The 22,920-nt window shown below is 41.6% G+C and overlaps 2 protein-coding genes across 3 annotated transcripts; both read right to left on the bottom strand.

Annotated features, from left to right (window-relative positions):
• Positions 1 to 1,000: 1,000 nt before the first annotated feature.
• On the bottom strand, positions 1,001 to 11,171 carry cfap206 (cilia and flagella associated protein 206). Of its 2 annotated transcripts, XM_081379648.1 has the most exons (12): positions 10,813 to 11,171; positions 10,661 to 10,744; positions 10,143 to 10,233; positions 9,729 to 9,917; positions 7,543 to 7,701; positions 7,243 to 7,457; positions 5,765 to 5,884; positions 3,910 to 4,105; positions 3,370 to 3,510; positions 3,006 to 3,199; positions 1,652 to 1,795; positions 1,001 to 1,553 (listed from the first exon to the last, which is right to left on the bottom strand). In XM_081379648.1, exons 1-12 carry the CDS (start codon positions 10,918 to 10,920, stop codon positions 1,326 to 1,328), a joined length of 1,869 nt encoding a protein of 622 aa, XP_081235774.1. In that variant the 5' UTR covers positions 10,921 to 11,171; the 3' UTR covers positions 1,001 to 1,325. The 2 variants fall into 2 exon arrangements, with proteins under 2 accessions (XP_081235774.1, XP_081235775.1); XM_081379649.1 differs by lacking the exons at positions 10,661 to 10,744; positions 10,813 to 11,171 and adding an exon at positions 10,312 to 10,463.
• Positions 11,172 to 11,521: 350 nt separating this feature from the next.
• il20ra (interleukin 20 receptor, alpha) lies at positions 11,522 to 22,772 on the bottom strand. Its single transcript, XM_081379647.1, has 7 exons — positions 22,572 to 22,772; positions 21,597 to 21,723; positions 19,431 to 19,636; positions 16,232 to 16,407; positions 15,409 to 15,553; positions 14,927 to 15,066; positions 11,522 to 13,197 (listed from the first exon to the last, which is right to left on the bottom strand). The coding sequence occupies exons 1-7, from the start codon at positions 22,621 to 22,623 to the stop codon at positions 12,520 to 12,522; spliced, it is 1,524 nt and encodes a 507-aa protein (XP_081235773.1). The 5' UTR covers positions 22,624 to 22,772; the 3' UTR covers positions 11,522 to 12,519.
• Between the last annotated feature and the right edge of the window lie 148 nt (positions 22,773 to 22,920).

The following is a 22,920-nucleotide window of genomic DNA, read 5'->3' as shown; positions in this document are numbered from 1 at the left end:
TTTTTCCCCTGAGTGTCATGCGCGATGCTCCGTAAAAAAAAAAAAAAGAGTTCAGTGTTTTTGTTCCCTGTGTGATGGGATGTGCATTAAGATGATGTAGCATCAGTAAATATGTTAATATGAATGAACTTTGGTCCATAATTCAGAGTGAATACAAAAAGACATTGCCTGTATAACAGCGAACATTTAAGTTTTATTACAGCTAAATAATCATTATTTTATGTTGGTAGGTTTTTCCGGTAAAACAGCAACATAAACGACACAAAGACCGAAGTCTGCCGATCAAAAATAAACTATAATAACTATAAGAAACACAAAAATACACCACAAGACCATCATATCTCACAGTTAGTGGAAAAAATAGGTGCAATGATGCTGATTATTTTTACTATTGCGAAGTTAGGCGAATACAGAGCGCTTGTCTCTCATGAGCGCGTACACAGTGAGCACTGCTGGAACACTGTGTGTTCATTGGCCAAGGGTTCGTGTTGTCGTGTTCTATGTAGCACACGGTTCATGTTTATGAGTGCTCTCAGTTTGTCATGTTTTGTGTGGACACAGTCTGTGACGGCTCTCATTGGCTGTGTGTCCGTGTCATGTTTTGTGCCGACACATGGCTTTGTGTTGTTTGTTTCTATGTGCTATGTGCTCGGATGTCTATTGTCTTAACCCAGTCCTTCTTGTTATCAGACGAACTCTGAAGTGACGTAAACTGCGCTTGTTGTTGTGACCTTTATTTTGACGGCACTGAGCAAACAAACAGGGTTCTGGTGTTTCGCGTGCCCTAACGTCACTGGAAGTTCCTATAGTGCTGGTTTAGACCCGACTCTGAAGTAGGAGCTAATTTAGTTCCTCCAAAGGAGTTCCTAGAACTAAAATCATTCCTAGTTCCTCTGGTGTGAACACGTCAAAATCCGGGAACTTCCGCCAATAGCTCTAGGAACTATGAAAAGGTTCCTCCGGTGCGAAAGGCCCTCATATTTAACATAAATGGTTCATACAGCATTATATTTGGTTTATACAGTCATCAGTGAAATTTTTATTTTTCTCCTTTTTTCCATTGGTTTTCTCGAGTGATAACACACACTTACATGATGAGTAGAACATAACTGCATATATTCACCTCTGACACATCAGCTGGATTCTGTAAACGTGGTTTGATGTGACATGATCACCAAACAGAAAAGTACAATCTGATTTTGCTTCTTTATCGGTTGCTGGTCTGAATGGCACACAAATATCCAGATACTATACTATGAGGAGGGTCACGTGTGGAAAGCTCAGAAACAGATGCTGATTCTGGATCAGTTTATTGAGTGTGTAGATCATTCATCAACAGCTCTGGTTAAATCCACCTTGGTCATGTTGGTGGCAGCGCTCGTCCCTCCTCTCAGCCCGCACAGATACACCTGAGGCTTGGGTACATTACTCTCTCCGTCTCGCTTGGTCTGGCTGCTGGCGTCTTTAGGGGGGAACGTCTGTGTGCTGTTGTGCCGTCTCATGTGACTCAAATCCGTCTGCATTGAGCGCGTCACTTTATTCCGTAGATTTGCCTTATTAGAGAAAACAGAGAGACCGTTTCTGGTTAAATTCCCTCATTTCTCTGTCTGTGGGCTGAGATCATGTGTGTGTGGTTGGGGTGGGTTCTCACCAGTTTGATGGCTTTTCTCCTGAGCTCCCACTCGTTCCACTCATGAGACCTCACGAGGTTGGTCTCCAGAGGGTGTATCTCCGTTTGTATGCTGGCGTCACTTTTAGAGATGACTTTCACCAGCAGTTTCTGTCCTGACTGCATCTGAGACATGAGCAGAACACACTTCAGCTTTTACTCTTTTTTTCTGGACTGTAAGACTTGAGAAATTAGAAAATGCCGGGCAGTCTGTCTGAGGAGCGAGAAGCCAAAGGACCTTTCTGGAAATTAACATTTCAACTCACTCTTGTGCACCATTCGAGACGCAAGTCTAACCTCAGAATCATCCTAATCTACACTTCTTTCCCTCTACCCCACTCCTCCTCTCTCATGCTGACATCACCAAAATTCACCCAAGAATCTATATGATTTAATGTGAATAATTATCATACAGTATTACACATATTTGGGATCATTTCCCTTACAAAAAAAGAAGTATACTTCAAGTTAATTTTATGAAGTATACTTAAGTAATCTTCCAAGTATATTTTTAAATAAAAAAATCTAACTTTTACTATAATGTATGTATGTATCAGGTGTTGTCTAGGTTGTATTTTCTTTTATCTTGTGTAGTTTCATGGATGGTTTTAAAGGATAAAGGCCGGGACACACCAAGCATCGTTTTTGAGCATCGTCGGCTTAGTTTTCTCAGTGTGTTCCCGCACCGTTGGCTCTGGTCACATGTAGAATCGGCATCTGGCCGATGAGAGAGAGAACTCTGATTGGCTGTTCAGCTTAGGGAACGAGACAGTGCACGAGAATAAAAGCGAATGTGATGAAAGAGAGCAAAGAAGACGGTGCAGACAGAAGGCTGTAACAATTTTACATCATCTTACCTGAGCATTCCAATGCGTTAATATTTTCATAATAACGAGCCAACCGGAATGAAGAAAGTGACCAGATTGATATTCAAAATGCTAAGCAAGCGCTGCTTTGTTTAAGGTTTGTCTATCAGCAGTCCTAGTTTCAGTTTCTGTTTCTGAATGATGAAAATAGACTATTGATATGCACATATGCAGAACGTACGCCTTTTGGCCGAGACGCGAGGCGACAACCCAGCTTCCATCGCCGCTAGTTCTTTGACGTTGGCTTGGTGTGTCACGGGCTTAAGACATGTCACTAAACCTGTCCCTGTTTCAGTTGTCTCGAATCTACCAACGACCTTTGACTTCAACAACAAAACATATGGGAGTGTTTTCTCCACCCTCTTGAAAAGCTGTGTATTACTGTCCTAACTGCACTTTAATGTTGGCATGTATCATATGTTCTCCTGCTGTCCATGAGCAGTCAGGACAGGCCGACATCACGCTGGCACCTCAGAGTAGGGAGTCACGCTGGCAAACTCCTGATGCAGCTGGAGCAGCTGGATGAGCTCGGGCCTTCTCTTCGCCATCTCCACCACAGCGGCGCTGTATTCATCCGCTCTACAGGCGAACTCGTACGCAGCGCTCCTGGAGCTGAAAGCGTAGTACTTCTCCTTGTGCTTCAAGACGCCAATGTTTGGATTACCTGAGAACAAGAAGTCGTGTGCAGGTTATCTGCCCATGTACACAGTCACAGGCTCATTTTCCCAAGTTGGAAGACATCTTATCAGATAAAAAAAGATTAATTATAATGTACTTCAGGGAATTCTGTTCTGCAAGTGCGTCAGTCAGAGCATGTAGATTCACTATTTGTACCTGACAGTAAAAGGCCGTTCTTCTTCACGAGGGCGAATCCACAAAACCCCTTATACTGCAGTGGCACACTCTCAAAGTTAGTTGTGCTCTCAGGAAAACACCACTCACACGAACGCATCTCTGACACAACGACGCGCTCTTCTGAAATAAAAAAAAACATGTATAGGATATAATGATTCTACTGCTTGTCCATGTCATATTTCACCCCGACATCAAAGAAATGAGCTGTGACATTATTTATGACTATTAAAGAGGCCATATTCTGCCATTTTACAAAGTGTTGATTTTGGTATTGGGTTTTTCATGCTTAAATCTTCAAAAGACACCACATTGTTCCCATATTTGACACTGTCGTACAATAGGTCCCCTTTTTTATCATTTTCTATGTGAACGGCCATGATTCAGAAACATCTGACTCCAGAATGCTGCGATTGATTGATCAGATGATATTAGAGTGAAACATGAGCTGTTTCCTCCTCGGCCCTCCAGCTGTACGACAGCAGCTCAGCAGGCAGTGGTGTGTGTGTGTGTGTGTCCCACCTGTGGCCGCAGTGGACCTGTGTGTGTCCGTGGGGACCTGCAGGCCGTGTAGCAGCAGCTCCATCTGCTCGGGGCTCAGCAGAGACGGTGCGGACAGGAAGGGCCTCAGGCCGGGCAGAAGGTTAGTGAGCATGCTCAGTATCAGCATCTCCGCCTCCAGCCCTGCCCACAGCGAAGACACCGCTGAGAAATGAGGCTGGCAGAAAGAGAGAGACGTCTATTATAAATCTGCATGTGATCGCAAGCATGGCACTATTGAACTGAAGAAGAAAAACCCCAGAAACGTTCTGTAATGGAGCAGGAGAAGCACTTATTCAGATGGACTCTATAATCTCATTGGATAAACCGTGTAATAAAGAACTGATATATGGACACCTGACCACACATCAGTGTTATACTACACTAATGCAGTCCACATCCAGAGGGCACACTTGAAAATATCCCAGTGCCTTACATTAAATACATATTGGTTTGATATTTCATTATTTCATGTAAGTGAGCACAAGCACAATTTCAAGCAATGTTTACTTTAAATTCTTTTTCTGTCACTTTATGCCAAAATCTGCTATAAAGGGGGTAATAATAGAACAAGTTTGAAAAAGTGATTTTTCACTATAATTTTCAACAGTATCTGTATTTCATGGGTTTAAATAAAATATTTTTGTTATGAGGCAATAGAAACAACTTTGTTTTTAACTTAATTTTCAAGGCAACGAATTTGCGACAGCAGAATGGAACATTTGACAAGCCAAACATGTCAGTCATGTTACATGAGTAACACGTACTTTATTTGGCGTGAGATAAACTGTAAAATAAGTATAATGAACTATGCAAAACGCGTTTTGAATGTCTCCAGCATGAAAATATCATCCCTCACGAACAATTATGCTGGCTGTCGGCTGGAATAATAGAACTCTTGGCCATCAATCACTTCACTAAATACTTCTCGGCTAAAAAATGTATAGTTGTAACATTATGAACTGTTTTCAATTCCACATCATTTGAATATCACAACATTGATGTCTGTCAAAAAATAACACAGTGTACACAATACACAGTGGTATTAACTTGATGAACAGTAAATGAGAGATCTTGAGACCGTCATATGCTGATAAGATTCAGCTGTAACGTGTGTGTTCTGTTTTGGCTTAGTTTCTTTGTGTTTTAGTTCTGTTTGCTTTTTGTCATTTGACCCTGTTTCCCAGTGTGTTTGATTAATCATGTGTTTGATTAATCATAGCTCTTTTGTTTGCTCTGTGTATTTAAGCCCTCAGTTTGAGATAGTTCCCTGTCTAGTGTTGTTTGTATTAAGTGTAGTTGTTATTCTGTTTCTCCTTGTGTCTGCTTTGCTGATTAAAGGACTAGTTATCTCTGACTCGTGCGCGTGTGACTACACGTGACATCAGGAACGTGACAGGTGATTTTCTTTTATTTTTATTTAGTTTGATCACCATATTCTCAGCTGTTTAAACTATTAAAGTAATGATCAATGTTTGATATCCTCCTGGGACACAGGAATAGACTTTTTGTCCAGAATCATGAAGTGTATTCCAGCCTTTAGCAGATTTTGACTCATTACTTTAATAAAGGAAACTCTTATAATGAATATTCAAACCAATGAGTGCAAAATGATTCTACACTATTTATTCCTCATCTACCTCATATTAATGTATTTAGAGTTTTTCTGTGCCATTGTCACCTGTATCCTGTTCACTGGGGTTTTATAAGGCGCTGTTCTTTGTAAAGATACTTTGGAATAATAATGTAAAATGCATAATATAAACTAATTTGAACAATTGTGAACTATCAGTGACCATTGAACACAAAGAGCAATAGCGCTGCAGAAATCACTCACGAACACTTGCGCTGTAGGCACTGTAGTGTTACTGTGCACGGCGTCCCTCAAGAGCGCCATCCGAGTCATCAGGTCAGCCTGTAACCGCGACACTTCCTTTGCACACAAGATAACGTCCGCCTGTTGAAAACATGAACACCAAATGGTTAAACTGTTATATATTCATTTCTCAGAGAAAAGCAGGTCAGAGGGGTTAGAGGATCACCCAGGAACATGCCGCGATTGACCAATAAGGATCACATATTCCAGAGAGCCCGGGAATAATCATGAAACATGTCTGGTTACAGCAAATTAACCAGCTTGATTAAACATCTTAACAAGTTTCGACCAGCTTACCATGTAAAACCAAATAAAATAGATGGAAGCTTGTATCCAACACAAAAAAAGGGCAACGTTTTATCTTACAATTCTAAAAAAAAAATTGCAATTGTGAGTTAATTGTGAGTTAATTGTGAGTTAATTGTGAGTTCGGCCTTTCCAAAATTCTGACTTTAAAACTCGCAAGAGAAAATTGCAAGAAAGAATTGTCAGCTATTTCTATTTAAGTTTATATCTCACAATTCTACTTAACTTGCAGTTGCAATTTCATATCTCACAATTTTGCGAGTTTATATCACAATACTGGCATTAATTGCAACTTTATCAGGATTGTGCGTTTTATGCATCGCTCTCTAAAACGTTGGACACATGATGGTAATTGATATGATTAGCCTTTGGCTGGACTACTGTAGGGATTATGTTTGGTGTCATTGCTTTAGTTTGGTTCTCCCAGTTCCTGCTTTGCCTGTTCTCATTCATTGTAAGTTGCCTTGGTTTCTACTTGAATTACACACTTGTTTCCGGTGTGGTGCAGGCAGAAGAAGAGTCAAAAGTTCCAATGCAAACTTTTACTCTCAATATAATTCAAACAGGTACATAGAAGACGGGCAGAAGGTTCACACACACTTAATACAACGGAGATCGGACAATCACCAAGGTAACACACAGGGCTTAATACATGGGGAAACAGAACAGGGAAATGAGACACAGCGGACAAGACTAACGAGACACAGGTGTGACAGATGAACTAATGAGGGTTACACGGACTTCAAGCCAGAGCCCAAGAGGAGAAGAAGTCTTTCCTTGAGGAGTTTTCCGCGTACAACGACACCAGACGACACCAGTGTCGAAACGATCCCCATTCACACGGATTTATTCTGTTTTCCGCTGGTTAAGAATGAAATGGCTAGACTTTAATCACGCCTCTACTATTGAATCCAACGTATAATCAGTGCTCTGATTCGCTTCCATGTCGCTGTCAAGTACGACCTGCAGTCGGTGAGGGAAACTAAACGCTATTGGGTGTTTGAAAAGGGGGAGGAGCCATTTATTCAATATGCCCCGCCTTAGCTTCCTGTTTCAGTGGAAATTACGTCAACGCATTGTTCAAAGCAGTGTGTTCCAAGGCACTTCAGCATGTGTGTAACTCTGAAACCCACCAGTATGAACTTGAGGAAGGCCTCGTGTTGTCTCGTGTTATACAGGGCCTGTCTGAGCAGGTCTGGCTGGACGGGGTCCTCGGGTCGCCCTGTGTCCTGCTCAGAGATCTTCTCCAGCAGGGCTGTGTACTGCCAGGCCAAGCGCTGAGCTCCGGCCAGCTCCCTCTCTGTGTCTGCGACCGCGGCGGGAACCGCCTCGCTCAGGATGGCCGGCACTGCGGGGGGGAAACACACATGGAGAAGTGACCACTGATGACCCTACAGTCATGAGAACGAGAATATTGGGAAGCCAGCACGTACAGTTCTGGATGCCCTCTCCTCCTTTCTTGCTGTCCTTGTTGAAGAGGCGTATGCCGCTGACGATCAGACTCAGTTGCGTCAGCTGCTTTTCTTTGTCTTGTTTCAGCAGAGACATGAAGGTCGCCAGCTGTGACTGCGGGAAGACGCTCTGCAGAGCCGCTGAAACACACACATGTCGCATCACAGACAACATAAACTACAGAGTGTTCATTATTCACTTCACAATGGATAATCCACTCATGAGTAAAGTAAGTATTATGAATTTAATCTGATAGACGGATGAATATACAGTAAAGAGTAATTCATTCCCATGATGCAAAGCTGAATTTTCACCATCATTACTCCAGTCTTCAGTGTCACATGATCCTCCAGTAATCACTCTAATATGAGGATTTGATGCTCAGGAAACATTTCTGATTATTATTATCATCAATGATGAAAATAGTTGTGCTGCTTCAGATATTTGTGGAAACTGTAGGCGCGTTTCCATTACAGATTTGCGCAAAACTTTTGCAATTTTTTCTAAATGTCGACAAAAAACTATTGCGAAATCACTGCGTTTCCATTAACCGATGTTATGCGACTAAAACTCCATTTTTCCTCTCGCGATCAGTAAAGTCATTCCAAAACCATGGCGACGGATGCTGGTGGGTTTATGTACTATATCCCAGCAGCCACTGCTCTGGCCATTATTATTAATGGAAGGAGACGTGTGTGTGTTTCCAAGCATTAATGATGAGGAACGACCCTTATTATACTGTGAGCGGCTCATATGAGGAGTTTCTGGGTGTTTCTCCCTCAGTTCTGCTGCGAGGTCTTGATTGTGGCATTTATTTGAGGTTTAGAATCCATTATTCCTGTCATTCTTTTGTCTTATATGAGTTTAATAAAGAGCTCTGTCTCGTATTCTGTCCAAACACACCGTGTCATCACGTCAGGTGACTGTAAATGCACAAAAACTGTTTCCATTTGAATTCGAATTGCCTGTAAAACCCCCTCATGCGAGCGTAAAAACTTTTTTGCGAAAAATGGGAGTTTTTGCGAAATTGACGTGTTTCCATTGGGCGTATTTTCAATTTGCGCAATTTGAAGGGTGATGGAAACGCAGCTAGTGACATTTTATTTTTCAGGATTCTACGATGAACAGCAAGTTCAAAAGAACAGCATTTATTTGAAATACATTTTTTTTTTATCATTATAATAAATGTCTTTACTGTCACTTTTGATCAATTTATCCAGACTGAATAAAAGTGTTCTTTTTTTTTATCTAACCCCAAACTTCTGAATGGTAGAACATTTCTAAATATTTATGGGGGCACCAAAACTAAACTACTGTATGAATGTCATTGAATTAATAGATAACAATATTGAATTAACTGGTTACTTTTTTTGTTTTAAATAATAATAATAAATAAATAATAATAAATATTTCCAAATCCTTATGGGATAAAAAAAAGGCTTAATCTTAGAGATTACTCCTAGTTGGAAGAAACTCGTTTTGACAGCTTTGTGTATCTGTTTGTCAAAGTTTAGAACACCATCACAAACCACACATTTTTTTTAAATCAGATGTTTCCTTAATGTACCTAGCTTAATTTCAGCAGTGTCGCCCAATTCACAGGAACCAAAAAGACTGACCAGAGTTTTAGATTAATTTCAGCTCAGATATCTTACACACATCATGCCTTAACCTCATCTAAGCCGGTCAGCAATCTTTCCAAGGCAATGGAAGAGTTCGGCTGAAAGGGAATCATCAGCGTAACTATGAAACGACACGCCACATCATTCCTGAAGGAGCACATAAAGAGGAAAGAACATCGCTGCTAAAATAGATCCTGGAGGGACACCACATGATAGGATAAGAGTATGATGATTAATCGTATCGGACGCTGCTGTAAGATCGAAATATATATAGTAAACTTACCAGAATTGGTTGACAGATAAATGTAATTGAAAACCCTCAGCAAAGTGTTTTACAGATATCATTTTAATCAAGAAATGTCTGTAATTTCCAACATCTTCGCCAGGAGTGGAGGTTCATTTTGACCCATACAACGTATTGTTGGCTATCACCACAGATTTAGCCGTGCGACTTCTGACTGGTTTTGTGGTCCAGGGTCACATGTGTATTAGTGTGTGTGTGTAGCTCAGCTCCAGCTGGCTGCAGTGGGGGTGTCGTACAGTACCTGTGGTCTCCCTCACGGTGGTGATGTCTGTGGCCGGCCCGAGGTTGCAGCGCTGCATGACGTAGCTGACGATCTTGCTGTACAGGCCCTGCAGATCCTCTCGGGTCTGAGCTCGACAGTCCGTGATCTCCCGGCTCAGAGACAGCAGACGAGACTGCAGGACCTTCTGCTGCAGCTCCACAAACTCGCCTGAGACACACACACACACACACACACACACACACAATCACCTGCAGAATTTAGCTAAACAACTATAAATGTGACCGTACCTTAAGCATCAGATCAGAAGGAAAAGAAGTAACAACTGCACTAAATAAATACATTAAAAACACTAAACTCTACTTTACAGTTGGTCTCTCATGAACGACTAGAGCCGTAACTCTGGCGTCAGGATCAGGTAAATGATCCACTTACCTGGAGATGTGTAGTTCATGTCGAAGTAAACCTGCATCTTAATGGTGTTCAGAGTTGGGCTCGCCTGGTCCATGAGTCTGTCCACACACAGCTGAAGACATGAAGGACAACGCCATTGAATCAAAGTCACATTACACTCACTGCAAACAAATTCTTGTCTATTTATTACCTAGATAGTAAAGTTTGACAAGACAAACTTTGATGTTGGCTTGAGAAAGCCTGGCCTGAATGTTTAAAGCAGATTTAATATATATTTTTAAGGGAAGCAACTTTTTTTAAAGGGTCATGAAATTTTAAACTAAATATTCTGAGATTATGTGTGTTGGTGTTCTGGCCAGCAGGGGTCATCAGTGTGTGGCGATTCGAACGCTTCGAAACAGTGAATCATTTTATGAAGCAATCGGTTCAATAGATTCGAAGCTTTGATTCACTTCGTGTGGCGTGAGTCTCGCGCTGAATGCGTGAAAACCATTAACCCTTTAAAAGCAGTTTTAATATTTCTTTTTCTTTCTGTTTACCTCAATGAGTTTCTGCACATCTTGCTTTGTAAGAGTCCTGTCCACGTTAAAGTGATTCCTGGGGTCCAGAACAACAGCTTTGACCTGAACACACGAGTAATGAGCGACAGACACATTCATCAGCTCGATCTGTGTGATTCTCAGTCACTCACCATGAACGCGATGAGCGTCTCGGACAGAGTCTGTCCTCTGCTCAAACATGTCTGCGCGATCTCGCGGATGATGTTTCTTATGACGCTTTCAGCCTGTGTACTCGACATGTTTCTCAACTATAACATGTACAGGGTTTTAACTTGAAAAGGTCCCGAAGGCTTGTGTGGTGTGGTGTTGTGCGTCGAGTGATTGTCATGGAGACGGAGAGTGCGGGTGCGCTTCTGCAAGGCGCCGGAGGAGGCGCTGCTGCACCGGCCGAACCGCACGAGCCTGTTAGTGCACTGAAACACACACGCACTACACTAGAGTGATTACACTACAGACAGCATACAGGCCTGCGGTAGTATCGACTAGGCGAAACCCCCTCCAAATATTGACTCTGTGATATCAGTGTCTGTGTACACCGAAATAAACCCCTCTGGCTGGGAACGTCTGGAAGCATAAGAGTGTTTGAGAGTGTACCAGTGCTGCTTTCCTTCTGCAGTGAACACACTATTCAATCAAGTCTGAGAACATTAGCAGCTATATTGTTATTTAGTAATCAGCAGCAAATCATTTAGACATGAACCTGGCTAAAAACATAAAACAGTATCAATAAATCACTGAAACTGAACATTCAGTCAGAGATCGTGTGAATTAACAATATCATAAACTATAGCTACTGCATTGGTGATGATGGGAAGAAAAGCTTTATCTGAACACACTCCTCCAAGTTCATATATTTATTGTTGTGACGGATCAAAAGATGACAGAATTGTAGTGATAAAAAAAATATATAATGGTAGCACAGAACAGGAGAGAGAAAGCCTGAACCGAGTTCGTTCTGGTTTTATAATCATTCACAGCAGCTTAACTTCAATAAAAAAATAATCATTTGATATTCATGTACAGTTAAAATTGATACAATATTATATAACATACATAAATTCCTTCAAAGACGATACTTTTTTTCTGTATCATTGTTGATTCTCACTCACAGTTTTGTTTTGTTTACCCTTTGTCAGAGTAGACACCATTTTATTTTATGTGAAGAAAACTGAGATTTGTTCAATATGTTATACTGTCTTATGTTTCCAATGTTCACAAACCATTGTTCACTTCTTTTTAAAGAGATTTTCAATGTTACAGCAGAAACCGAACACAACACACTGAACAAATCTTGCTCTTCTATTTATACCTGAATAATGGATATTTGTCCTCCGTCTGTTTCTGATTCATGCTCATCTACAGCTCATAAACACCTGGGCATAAAGCAAAGTTTCCCATGAGCAGCTTCCAGGTTGTGTTCTTCTAGGGAAACCGATGGCTATGATTAAATGTAATGTAATACAGAAGCTAAAGGAAGCTAAGAGTCTTGTGTTCACAGTAAATGAGAGCTTAGGCAGTAAACTGCTGAAAATCCTTCATTATATCGTCTCGTTTGTAAATCTTTAAGTCATCATGGAAAGGAAGTTGCACTGGTCTTTTCATCCCTATTGTGTCGTATATATCCGAGTGAAACGCTTCAGAAGAGAAGAGATTCTGCAAGAGGAAGTTATTCTGATATGCATGAACTAAAAAACAATAATGAAATCATTTGATAATTACTTAAATATTCCATAAAAACATGGTGACTTTAAAAGTGGACAGCACAGATAAGGCAAACAGCAAGTGTACAGTGTAAGGTCTCCTTCATATTCACACAAGTGTCAGTGGCATTACTGTGTTTATTCTGGGTTGGAGTGGATTATTAGGCCCCAGTTTCGCTCCATTTTGGTGAAGTCATCCTCCTGCTCGGCGCCTTCCTCTGAGGACTGCCTCAGGACCAGGTTAGGCAGGAGCGAGACGGCTTCGGTCTGGATCTGTGGCTCGTCCTCGAGGCCCAACAAGCCCATCAGAGGGATCGTCAGCCCTCGGGTCGCCGGGCTCCAGTCCAGAAATATCTGTGCTTCCACTTCCTCATGGTTCTGCTCGTCCTCGTCCTCACAGGCGTCGTCGGGCTCAGTGGGGTCCACCGTGAGGTCTTGAGTCCTGTACGGGCTGAGCTCGGCCGGACCCTGGCCCGGCGCGGGGAAACCGGCCGGCAGCACGAGGCCGTAGTCTCCAGCCTCGCTGTGGAGAGGCTCCTGTGGCCACGGCTCCAGCGCGCCGTCCTCCGCTGGGAGAGCTCCGGATCCGGCCGGCGGCGGCTCGTGCTGCAGCGCGTAAGACACGGGCGGCTTCGGCACAGCGTTCCGAGCCTGATCCGCGGGCGAGTCTTCAGCGCAGACGGGCTGAGGCAGAGCCGGAGTGCAGAGCGGAGACCACTTGTCTTCAAACCCACCCACTTTCAACACGTTAATGATGATCGTTTGAGGCATTTCAGGTTCGAAGGTTTGCAGCTTCTCACTTATTCGAGCCACATGCTGAAATTACAGAAAAGTACAGCTTTAAAAGTCAGATTTAAGTCTACGGCGCTTTATACAGTACATGATGTTTCACAGCAGCTTCACAGTAATAAAACGGAAGATTATAGAATGATGCAATTTTCATCAGATATCAAGATAAATTCAAATTCTGCTTTAAAGTAAGTCTATAAAACGAAAGATCTGCCTACCTGTAACCAGGGTTTGATCTCTAGCCACTTTGGCAGGTTAGTTATTATATTTACTCACTTTGCTGGAAGTTCTTGTAAGTCAAATCTGTGCAGATTTAGCACAAATACTCAACTCGAGTCATCATGATATAAAATACAGCGTATTGTGCAGAATCTGCTCATTTCTGGCTTACTTGAACACACACGTCACTACTCAACACATAACGGCGCGCTTGTTCATTTGCACTGAAGCAACAGCGGAGATTAAAAGCGTTTGGTTAACAGAAAACACTTTATTTTCCATCCTCCTACATTTCTTTGATGTTCTTTGTCCTGTATTGATCTGTCCACCTAAAACACATTTTTGGTGATGAGGATGAGGATGAAAGAGGAAGGAGGAGATGCTGGATGACAGGATTTTGTTTGAATAAGAAATGAATGTATAAAATCCACATTTTATAATATATATATATGCTGTGACGTAGTTAATCTAGTTCATTTATTTATTTATTTACTTTGGCTAGTAGAAGTTCTGAATGGCCGGTAGCTTCATTTAGTAAGTTCCTGTTGGACTATTATTGTTTTGTATTTCCTCAAGCGCTACCTATCATATAACACCTCGTGACAGAAGACAGGACCCTACAGGAGTTATTTTAACTATGAGTGATCTGACATGATCAAGTATGTCCCTCACTTTACAGAAACCCATCTAGAGCGTGCACACATACACTATGTGGAGTAATCTAAGTAAACTAATCAAAGTTTTTTGGATTCTGTGAAAATGACTTGTTAATCAGCCCAGTCTGCAGGATTTGCCGATCAACGGGCGTAAAGGAGGGCAAAACCACCCAACCTGTTCCCCCCTGTTCTATAATAACCTGCTATCATGCAGATTTGACTTCTATACAGAGAGTAAAATGCAATTATTTTGCTAGTCCTGAAACAGGAAAAGTTACATTGACCTGTCAACTGCTGATTGCACATTCAGATAAAAACTAATGGATTATTGTACGTTTACTTCAAATATCTTTAGAAAGCATTTTTTTTCTTCTATTTTTACCCAAAATAGGATGAGTAATAAACTCCAGGAAAACATGGACAAAGACATCCAGCAATTGCTGTAGCTGAATAAAGCTCAGATAGAGACACTTTGACTGATTAAACATGAAGATAATTAATGACCGTTGTAAAAGTATTAAGGTTTATCTGTGTTCTTCAAGCCCATCTCGGGTATTTTCATAAGGATAATATATTTTTATAATGCAATACCAATTGATATATATCACTGTATACAATATTATAAAATAATATAATTTCTTTTACTGATAGCATTTTTTTTTTTTTTTACGATTTCTTTAGATATCGCAATATATTATATTTATTGACCCCAAACATTTGCATGGTAGTGCGAGTGTGCCATTCTGTTTTGGATAAATGCAATGCCTGTTAACCGGAGGTGTCCTAATCAGCTGCTGATAATGCCAAGACAAATAAGCCTAAATATGGTTATCTAACAGCGTGTGTTTGCTTCCCTGCGTGTGTGTGTGTGTGTCTCTTACGGCGCTCTTGGGCAGGGTCTGCCTGTGGTCGGTGATGTAGCAGTGGACGAGCCCGCCGAGCACCGCCAGCACACACAGACACAGCGCCGACGGCAGCACTCCTCCCAGCATCGCAGCCAGCAGCTGATCCCGGAACGGGTCTATAGCACAGGGAACACATCAGCATCAGCTTACACATTCACACACACACACACACACACACACACACACACACACACACACACACACACACACACACACACAAGACATCAGCTTACACATTCACACACACACACACACTCAGAGCGTCTGAAGACGAGGAAGTCCAGCTCAGAGCACGCTGGGAAAACACCTCAGTTACAGTCATGCATATTATGCAAAACTGATAAAGGGTTTAAAACAACAGCAAAAGTTTCCTCGACTTGTCCTGTCACTTATGTCAATCAATACCGCTCAAACCTGTTCACCTGACAATGAAAGTGAAAACACAAGGATGGAGGTACCTTTGGGAGTCTCGACACACAGCCGCTCGCTGGGTATGTAGGCCAGAGGGAGAGACTCGGATTTGGCATGAACCACCACGCAGAACCGTGTGGAGAAGTCCAGAGGGCCCAGCCACAGGCTCCCGTTCGTGAGACGCATGTGATTCTGGGAAAACACCACTTTAATTCGGCTGAGTAACCCACACTCTTACAAAACAAAGGTTCAAAATGTGGTTTTCACAGATAGGAACCTTATCGTGAACAGATCTTAAAGTCCCCCTGTGGTGTAAATCCAGTTTTTAATGTTGTTTATGTGTCTATGTGGTGTTTTTAATGTGCTTTAAGACAAAGCATGTGTAAGTTCATAAGTCGACAGCATTGCTGAGTATTTCCTCCTTAAAACTGCAGTGAACCAAAGACAGTCTCAAAAACACGCTTTGAAATCGCTGGTGTTTCTGACGTCACAAACTACCTTGTAACCAATCAGATCAACGTGTGATCGTCAACCAGTGGATCTCTGAGCTGAGGGAGTGAGTGGAGGCGGGGCTCATTTGCATATTCATAGAACCGCGCATACTAAATGAGGCAAGGGTGTCGAGTTACATTCAAGATATTTTTAGGCATGAAGGCGTTTGTTTAAAAAAGTTTAAGTATGTAATTTTGATCATTAAAGATGAGTTTTAAGGGATAAAATTATAGAACACAGGGGGACTTTAAAGAACCATTTTTTCTTAGTGTGAAGAACATTTTAAACACCGTCTTCCATTATAAAGAACCTTCAGTGGAATAGGATGTTAAAGGTTCTTCATGGAATGCAGATACAGAAGCTTTAGGGAGCACTAACCGTGTGATTGCTCCTGCTGTTGAACACAGACACGTTATAGATCATGTGTGGGAAGATCCTCCACAGCGACTCCTTTTTCTTCCTCCTCCTGGTTCTCCATCTGAAGGGCCCCTTTATGGTGACGTTCATGTAGTTGTTCAGCAGATTCACTTCCACCAGTGGCGCTCCGATGATCGCTGCGGGACAGAGATTGAGGAGAGCTGATAATCATCTGCCTTTACGAGGGTCAGAGTTCAGTGACGGCGGCCTTTTGTTTGCTTTCGCCTGTGATTACTTCAATCACACGTCAAGAGAAGCAATACACATGTAGGGCATAACTGAGAAGTCAACGTGAGAAAGAGTCTGCACAACATAAACACAAAGACATCTCTACACCCCAGTGTGAACATTCCTCATGAACAATTCAATAAATCCTGAGTCACTGCATTCCAGCACGACTATCCTTCCAGTTTACAGGGTGTTGCAGGGTTGGACTGGAGAAAGAAATACACCTATAGCTCACTCTAAATTAACTGCGGAATACTTAATTATGTGGTTTAAAGCTTTCTTAACATATCAAATGACCTCATCTATAGGTTTAAAACTTGTGAAACAAGCTCAAGTCTTTGCTGAACACATGTTTGTTAGGAAACCTCACGAGAGCTCAGATTTCTCTGTCGACTGGCGTGACACATGTGAAAAACTGAAACTGCAGTTGCTTAGCGACTTCACATATTTCTCGTGTCAGCTGGTCATTATCACACAATAAACTCTCGACAGGCTAATCTGAACTCAAAGTTTATTGTGCAATAACCGGCCGGCTCGGCTGTCCATAATCTCACTCGTTTCCATGGAAATATTGGTTTGAGTTCAAATTATTTTATGCTTTTATTACACATGAAGAATGGCAGCGAGGAGTGTCCAGGAAAACTGAATCGATGTATCTGATCAAACTGTTTTTACGCTCTCATGCTTATTACAAGCTTACTAACCAAATCAATGAATTAGGGCTGTCAAATTTAGCGCGTTAATAACGCGTTAACGCAAAATCATATTAACGGCACTAATTTTTTTAACGGACGATTAACGCAGCGCGTATTTTCTGTTTGACCCGTGGGCCAAAACCTAGTTGGAGAAATGCAGATACACAGTGTTGGCAACTTAGCCACATTGCAGACCCCTTTAGCGATTTTTTTCCCTTCAACAAAGCGCCCAAACCTTATTTAGTTTCTGAGAATATACCGGTACCGCCGGTACTGCTCTCCCAGCACGCGCGCGCGCCTCTCTCTCTCTCTCTCTCTCTCTCTCTCTCTCTCTCTCTCTCTCTGCGTCTCACGCGGAGGAGCAGCGCTTTAATTCAGTTAAACACAGATATTATGTTGCTTCTCTAATTTTACAAATATAGCCGAAATCAGAGCACGGATATTGTCTTTAGCTTATGTGTATTTGATTTCACCAGACGACGGCTCGATTATCAGAATTTTTGTGCAGATTAACGTCTTGGAAGGGAGAGCTGGTTATGTTTATTTGGTCGCGTTTCAGTCACCATTTCAAATTCATTCCGTTGTTTGACAACAGAAACAGTAAAATATATGTTTTATTGAGAATGTATTGAGAATTTAGCTTCATCAAAATGGGCACAGAGAGAGACAAACTACAATGTAATAATAAATGCTAAATGTACATTTAGCATTTTCAGAAGAGCTGCCCTGTCATGCAAAAAACTAAACATGTTTGTGTTAGTAAATTGCTCAGTGCAAAGAAAGAGAAGTAATGGGAACCTGGTATTTCTTTTTTCTTTCTACATGTGTCTAATAGACATGAACAAGTTCTTTGAAAAACATCTATGACCTTTGAAACATGTCTCGTCTTCATGCTATATTGACTATGGTTTCAATAATAAACATACATTTGCATAAAGCATCTATATTTATCAATGCCCACGTTGATTAGAGTATTACAAACTTGAAAAGTATTAATTTAAGGTATATTTAGAACAAATAAAAAATGTGCGATTAAATGCGATTAATCGCGAGTTAACTCATGACAACCATGCGATTAATCGCGATTAAAAATTTTAATCGATTGACAGCCCTACAATGAATACATATTTTGAAATGAAATACAGATTTAAGGTCGCGATGAATCAGAAGTATCATCAGTTCTTTTCTTCCATTTTGTGACATACAGAAAAAAGGCGGGGCTTGGTTCTATGCATCTGCTGTTGATTGGACATTGAGATGTGGGCGCGGCCTTTAAAAGTGTATGCAGATTAGTGGGAGCTTGCAGGGGCGGGGCTTAAAAAGAGGCCAAAATGGTCAATCGTTAGACATTGTGGAAAGGAGCAACAGTTTGTGTTTCATGTGCCATTTTTCTTTAGGCAATGTTATTACTGTCATCAACAACAATCACACATGGATTTATGGACAGTAATAATATACCATAGTCACTACAGTTATTGTTATTACAGTAACACTGAGGTGGCATTAGTGAGGAAAAGACTGTGAGAGTGTCTTACACCTTCTGAAGGTCACATGATTTTAGGTTTGCTAACAATAACTGCATTAAGCTGTGTTCAAACTGCCAGCAACAAGACATGATCCCATTCATTTCATTGGAGAGCGGGCGATTTGAGCGACAGTCGCTGACAGTGACGACAGGACGCAGGCTTGTCTAGCGACGCAACAAAGTTGAGATATATTTAACTTCAGGAGCAACTATTGGGAGCGACAACCAATAGGAGTGTGGAGCACATGTGGGCCGTCAGTGTCGGCGGCAAGATGGAGTTATTTTAGCGGACAGCAACTTTCCTATAATTTATGACATGTCTCTGTGTACATGCAAATCAGTGTCAAGCTATAGTCTATTAGTATAGGCTTTAAAGGTGACATACAGTATTACGCCCCTTTTCACAAGATGTAATATAAATCTATGGTGTCCCCTGAATGTGTGTGAAATTTCAGCTCAGAATTCCGCGATCTGCTGTTAAAAACTTTAAGCTTCGAATCGATTTGCGATGTATTCAGAGAAAATTGGATGAACTGGATGGAAAAAAAATCCCGATGAATCGATATATTGTCCCAGCCCTAGTTGTCACTTTTCCTGTTGTCTGGGTTGGTCGATGCACCGGGGACCCGAAGTCAGATTCTCATGATATGTCCCCTTTAATAAACAGTGATAAACAAAGTACCAAAACAGAAGAGGTTCATCAGTCACTCACTGTCGAACATGGGACTGAATCTGTGTGTGGTCTCGCTCCAGAGGGAGTGTGTGTGTGCGCTGATGGCTCGGACTCTGGCGTAGTACTCCTCGTACTGGTCGAAGGTCTCCTGAGACGCGTCACACTCGCTCTGTGTGACGGATCCGCACTGCTCCACACGCCTCCACCGCAGCCGGCCGCTGCCGCTCGCCTCCTCGTCGCCGTATCTGCAGGACGACAGCTCACGTCTCATTACAGGCTCAGGACAGCAGAAGCACTGTCTGTCTGTGCTCTCACTACTCCTTCATCATCCCTAATCTAGCTTGAACTATTCTGGGGTGTGTTTCCTAAAAGCATCGCAGTTCAACGAGTCGGTGTTTCCCGAAACCATCGCTCCAATGAACATTCGCAAACAGCATCGCAGAGTTGTGTGTTTGAACGACAGCTCTCAACCTAGTTTCTAGTTTGCATGACATGTGGACTCAATAAATCCTGATCTTGAGCAAAATAAGCAAGCTGACATTCAGTACAAACCATATATTTCATTTAGAATACATACAAATGTCATTTACGTCTTTGAGTTTGTCAAGAGATTTAAAGAGTCGTTTATGAAGAGCGCATGTGCAAACGAGCTCTAGTGTGTAAGAACGAGTCTATGAGTGAATCTGGAAATAAAGCAAAATAACTGAGAAAAATGAGAAATAGTCCTCAGATGCCGTGTCTGTAATTTATAGCAAAACTTTAAAACAATTAAAGTAGTCATTACTCCACCACCTGCGTGACATCATTAACCAACGTGGCTGAACGACCAATTTGCGACAATTTGGTTTCGGGAAACAGTCGTGACTAGCTAGTTGATTTCTTCAGCGATGCGTCTAACGAGTACTAACGAGTTACGGCGCTGTACGGGAAACACACCCCTGACCAACAGCTGAAACTCTGGGTTACTAGCACCTACTGTCTTTACTGCCTCATTAAGATAAATCACTTGCTGTATTCCTCATTTGTGTAAAAAGGACAAAAGCATGTAAATTCTGGTTTGTGGGGGTCGGTCCATATTTGGGCAAAAAAGAAAGCCTCAGACAGCGTGTGAATGCTGAATCCAGCTCTCTTGCACATCTTCTTGCACTTGAATGGACGCATTCACATAAAATTAAGTCAAAAAACGCTGGTCTCGGCGAGTATCCTAGTCTGTTATATCTTAAGTGAACATAAACAGTTGAGAAACTAAAAGCATGTGTATCAGTATACTGGATCCGTGCAGCTCTTAAAGTGACAGTAGCCTAATATATTCCTGCCGCCGTCCGTCATCAATCTTAATCTGACAACATAAGACAGAGAAAATAAGTGGGAAGAAAAAAAATTGACTGAATAACTTTAATAAGTATTAATCTATATTTAATTTAAACAATGAAAACTATGCAGTGCCAAGTGTAAATAATTGATACTATTTGCACCTCAGTATTTTAGTACATTATGAAACATTATACAATAACAACATATTGAGTGTAAATGATATATTGATTAAATAAATGACAATAAATCCCACCCTACACCTAGCCCATCCCGATAAACACTCCATTAGGCCCTTTATTTCCACTTTTCACATATTTTCTTCATATTTATTGAATATAAATGCCTTTCCAATCTGATATTCAGTGTGAAAAGGTAGAAGAACGAGTTCGGCAAAAGGATTTGAAAAGTATCTACAACACGCCTAACTCCCTACGCCACTGCGGCCAACAATATTATATCTGTATGTTTGTTCTGTTGTATTTGTGCTATTGCTCGTAATTTGCAATTATTTGTTCTTATTTTATTACTGACAGTTTACTTGTCTTTAAAAATCGTTAGGTTAGTAGTTTTTGGTCAAAAACAACAAAGACAATAACTAGGCCTATTTTATTTATGTATTACTTTTTTGTGGTGAAGCTCATCTTGAGACGAAACGATGATACTGACATATTGTAAGATTAAAACAGCTCAAACATGCGTTTTAACCTGGGACTGTGAAACCAGGGGATAGTCTATGAATCAGCGAAACACTATCGGCTCACATGCTGTTTGTGCCTGTATAGTGTGGAAGTGTGCAGGGATTCAGACTAGCGTTTCCAAGAGATCTTGTGAGCCCGAACACGTCTCATGCTGACCGTGGCGGATCTGAACAGTGTGTTTGATTCGACTCACTTGGCATATTCCACAGAGAAGGCGGTGTCGTTGGGAGATCCTTCTCCTGGCGTCCATTTCACGACGTTCCTCAGGTTGACGGAGGAGAAGTGGACGTCTCGAGGCTCCGGCGGTCCCTCGGCTGATGCTGTTCAACAGATGAACACGAGACATTGTTATGCACACAGGCCATGTTCACATTACTGACTTGTTGGATCGTTTCCAAACTTCACAGCGAGCGGCTGCAGGAAATGCAGTAAAGTTCAGGCATTGTTGAAATAAATCAGGTTTGATGAAACCACAGGAAGAGGCACCAGGGTGTTTGACGGGTGAATCTGCTTCCTGTTGTTCCAGAACACCAACAGATCATCACACTCTTGACATTCACCTCAGAAACCCAGAGGATCATCATAAAGATCAACACATGCGCTAATGTGAACCCGTGCTGTAAAAGAGGCTTTATGAGGGAAAGAGAAGACATGACCCCATCATAAAACAGAGAATGCACAGCTTGGGTTAATGCAAGCTTGTTTCCGCCACGGAATAAAAACAAGATAATTGTGACTTTATAGGCTATCACGCAATTTTGACTTTTTTTTTTTTTTTTTTAGAATTGCGTGATATGAACTGAAAAAAGAATTATGAGACAAAAAGTCGCAATTACTTTGAGGGTAAAAAAAAAATCAGTAATAAAAAGTTTCAATAGAAACACCTTTCTTGAAATATCTCCAAGCAGACTTAAAATGACAGATATTTGTAAGCTTCATTAGCCTAACGTATATTGTTATATTATTTTGTAATTACATAACTATGATACTATATTAATAATATATCTATGTATTATGTCTATATAAGACTTATAGGTTAAACTCTCCATCTCAGAATGAACAGGCGACATTAAAAGTGAAGTATTTAAACAAGGGGAGAGAGAGAGAGAGAGAGAGAGAGAGAGAGAGAGAGAGAGAGAGAGAGAGAGAGAGAGACGGTGAGATTTACCTGTCGCTCCTCTCGTGAGCAAGCACAGCGCGATCACTAACACGGTCTCCATATCTCCACGCGCGTAACCCTGATCATTCTGTCCTGATGTTGACTCTGGAGAAGGCTGGAGTCCTCTACATGTCTCTGGAGAGCTGATGGAGCGACCGCAGCGCTCGGCTCTCAGGTACAGAGTCCCTCACCTCTGCTTCTGCTGCAGGTGTTGCTGCGCTCACGTGACCCGCCCCAGCCAACCGCTGCAGAGGCGTGGGAGGTTTCCTAGCAACGCCAACACGACCTAATTAATATTCATGAGACAAGTCTTCAAAATAACTTTAACATTTTAAAAGAATTTAAAAAATGTGATGCC

The sequence above is a fragment of the Scardinius erythrophthalmus genome, assembly GCF_964197995.2.
Source record: "Scardinius erythrophthalmus genome assembly, chromosome: 11".
Classification (NCBI taxonomy): Eukaryota; Metazoa; Chordata; class Actinopteri; order Cypriniformes; family Leuciscidae; genus Scardinius; species Scardinius erythrophthalmus.
Note: the sequence above shows the minus strand (reverse complement) of the source record. Positions and strands in the feature narration are given on the sequence as shown.

Coding starts and splice junctions, on each gene's coding strand:
- cfap206 (XM_081379648.1), bottom strand. CDS start 10,920: ATGTCGAGTACACAGGCTGAAAGCGTCATAAGAAACATCATCCGCGAG. Junction 4,106..5,764: donor TGCCTACAGCGCAAGTGTTC/GTGAGTGATTTC, acceptor TCTTTCTGCCAG/CCTCATTTCTCAGCGGTGTC. Junction 1,796..3,005: donor GCGTGACTCCCTACTCTGAG/GTGCCAGCGTGA, acceptor CTCATGTCTCAG/ATGCAGTCAGGACAGAAACT.
- il20ra (XM_081379647.1), bottom strand. CDS start 22,623: ATGGAGACCGTGTTAGTGATCGCGCTGTGCTTGCTCACGAGAGGAGCG. Junction 21,724..22,571: donor GCTCACGAGAGGAGCGACAG/GTAAATCTCACC, acceptor TCTGTTGAACAG/CATCAGCCGAGGGACCGCCG. Junction 19,637..21,596: donor TTCTCTGTGGAATATGCCAA/GTGAGTCGAATC, acceptor GTCGTCCTGCAG/ATACGGCGACGAGGAGGCGA.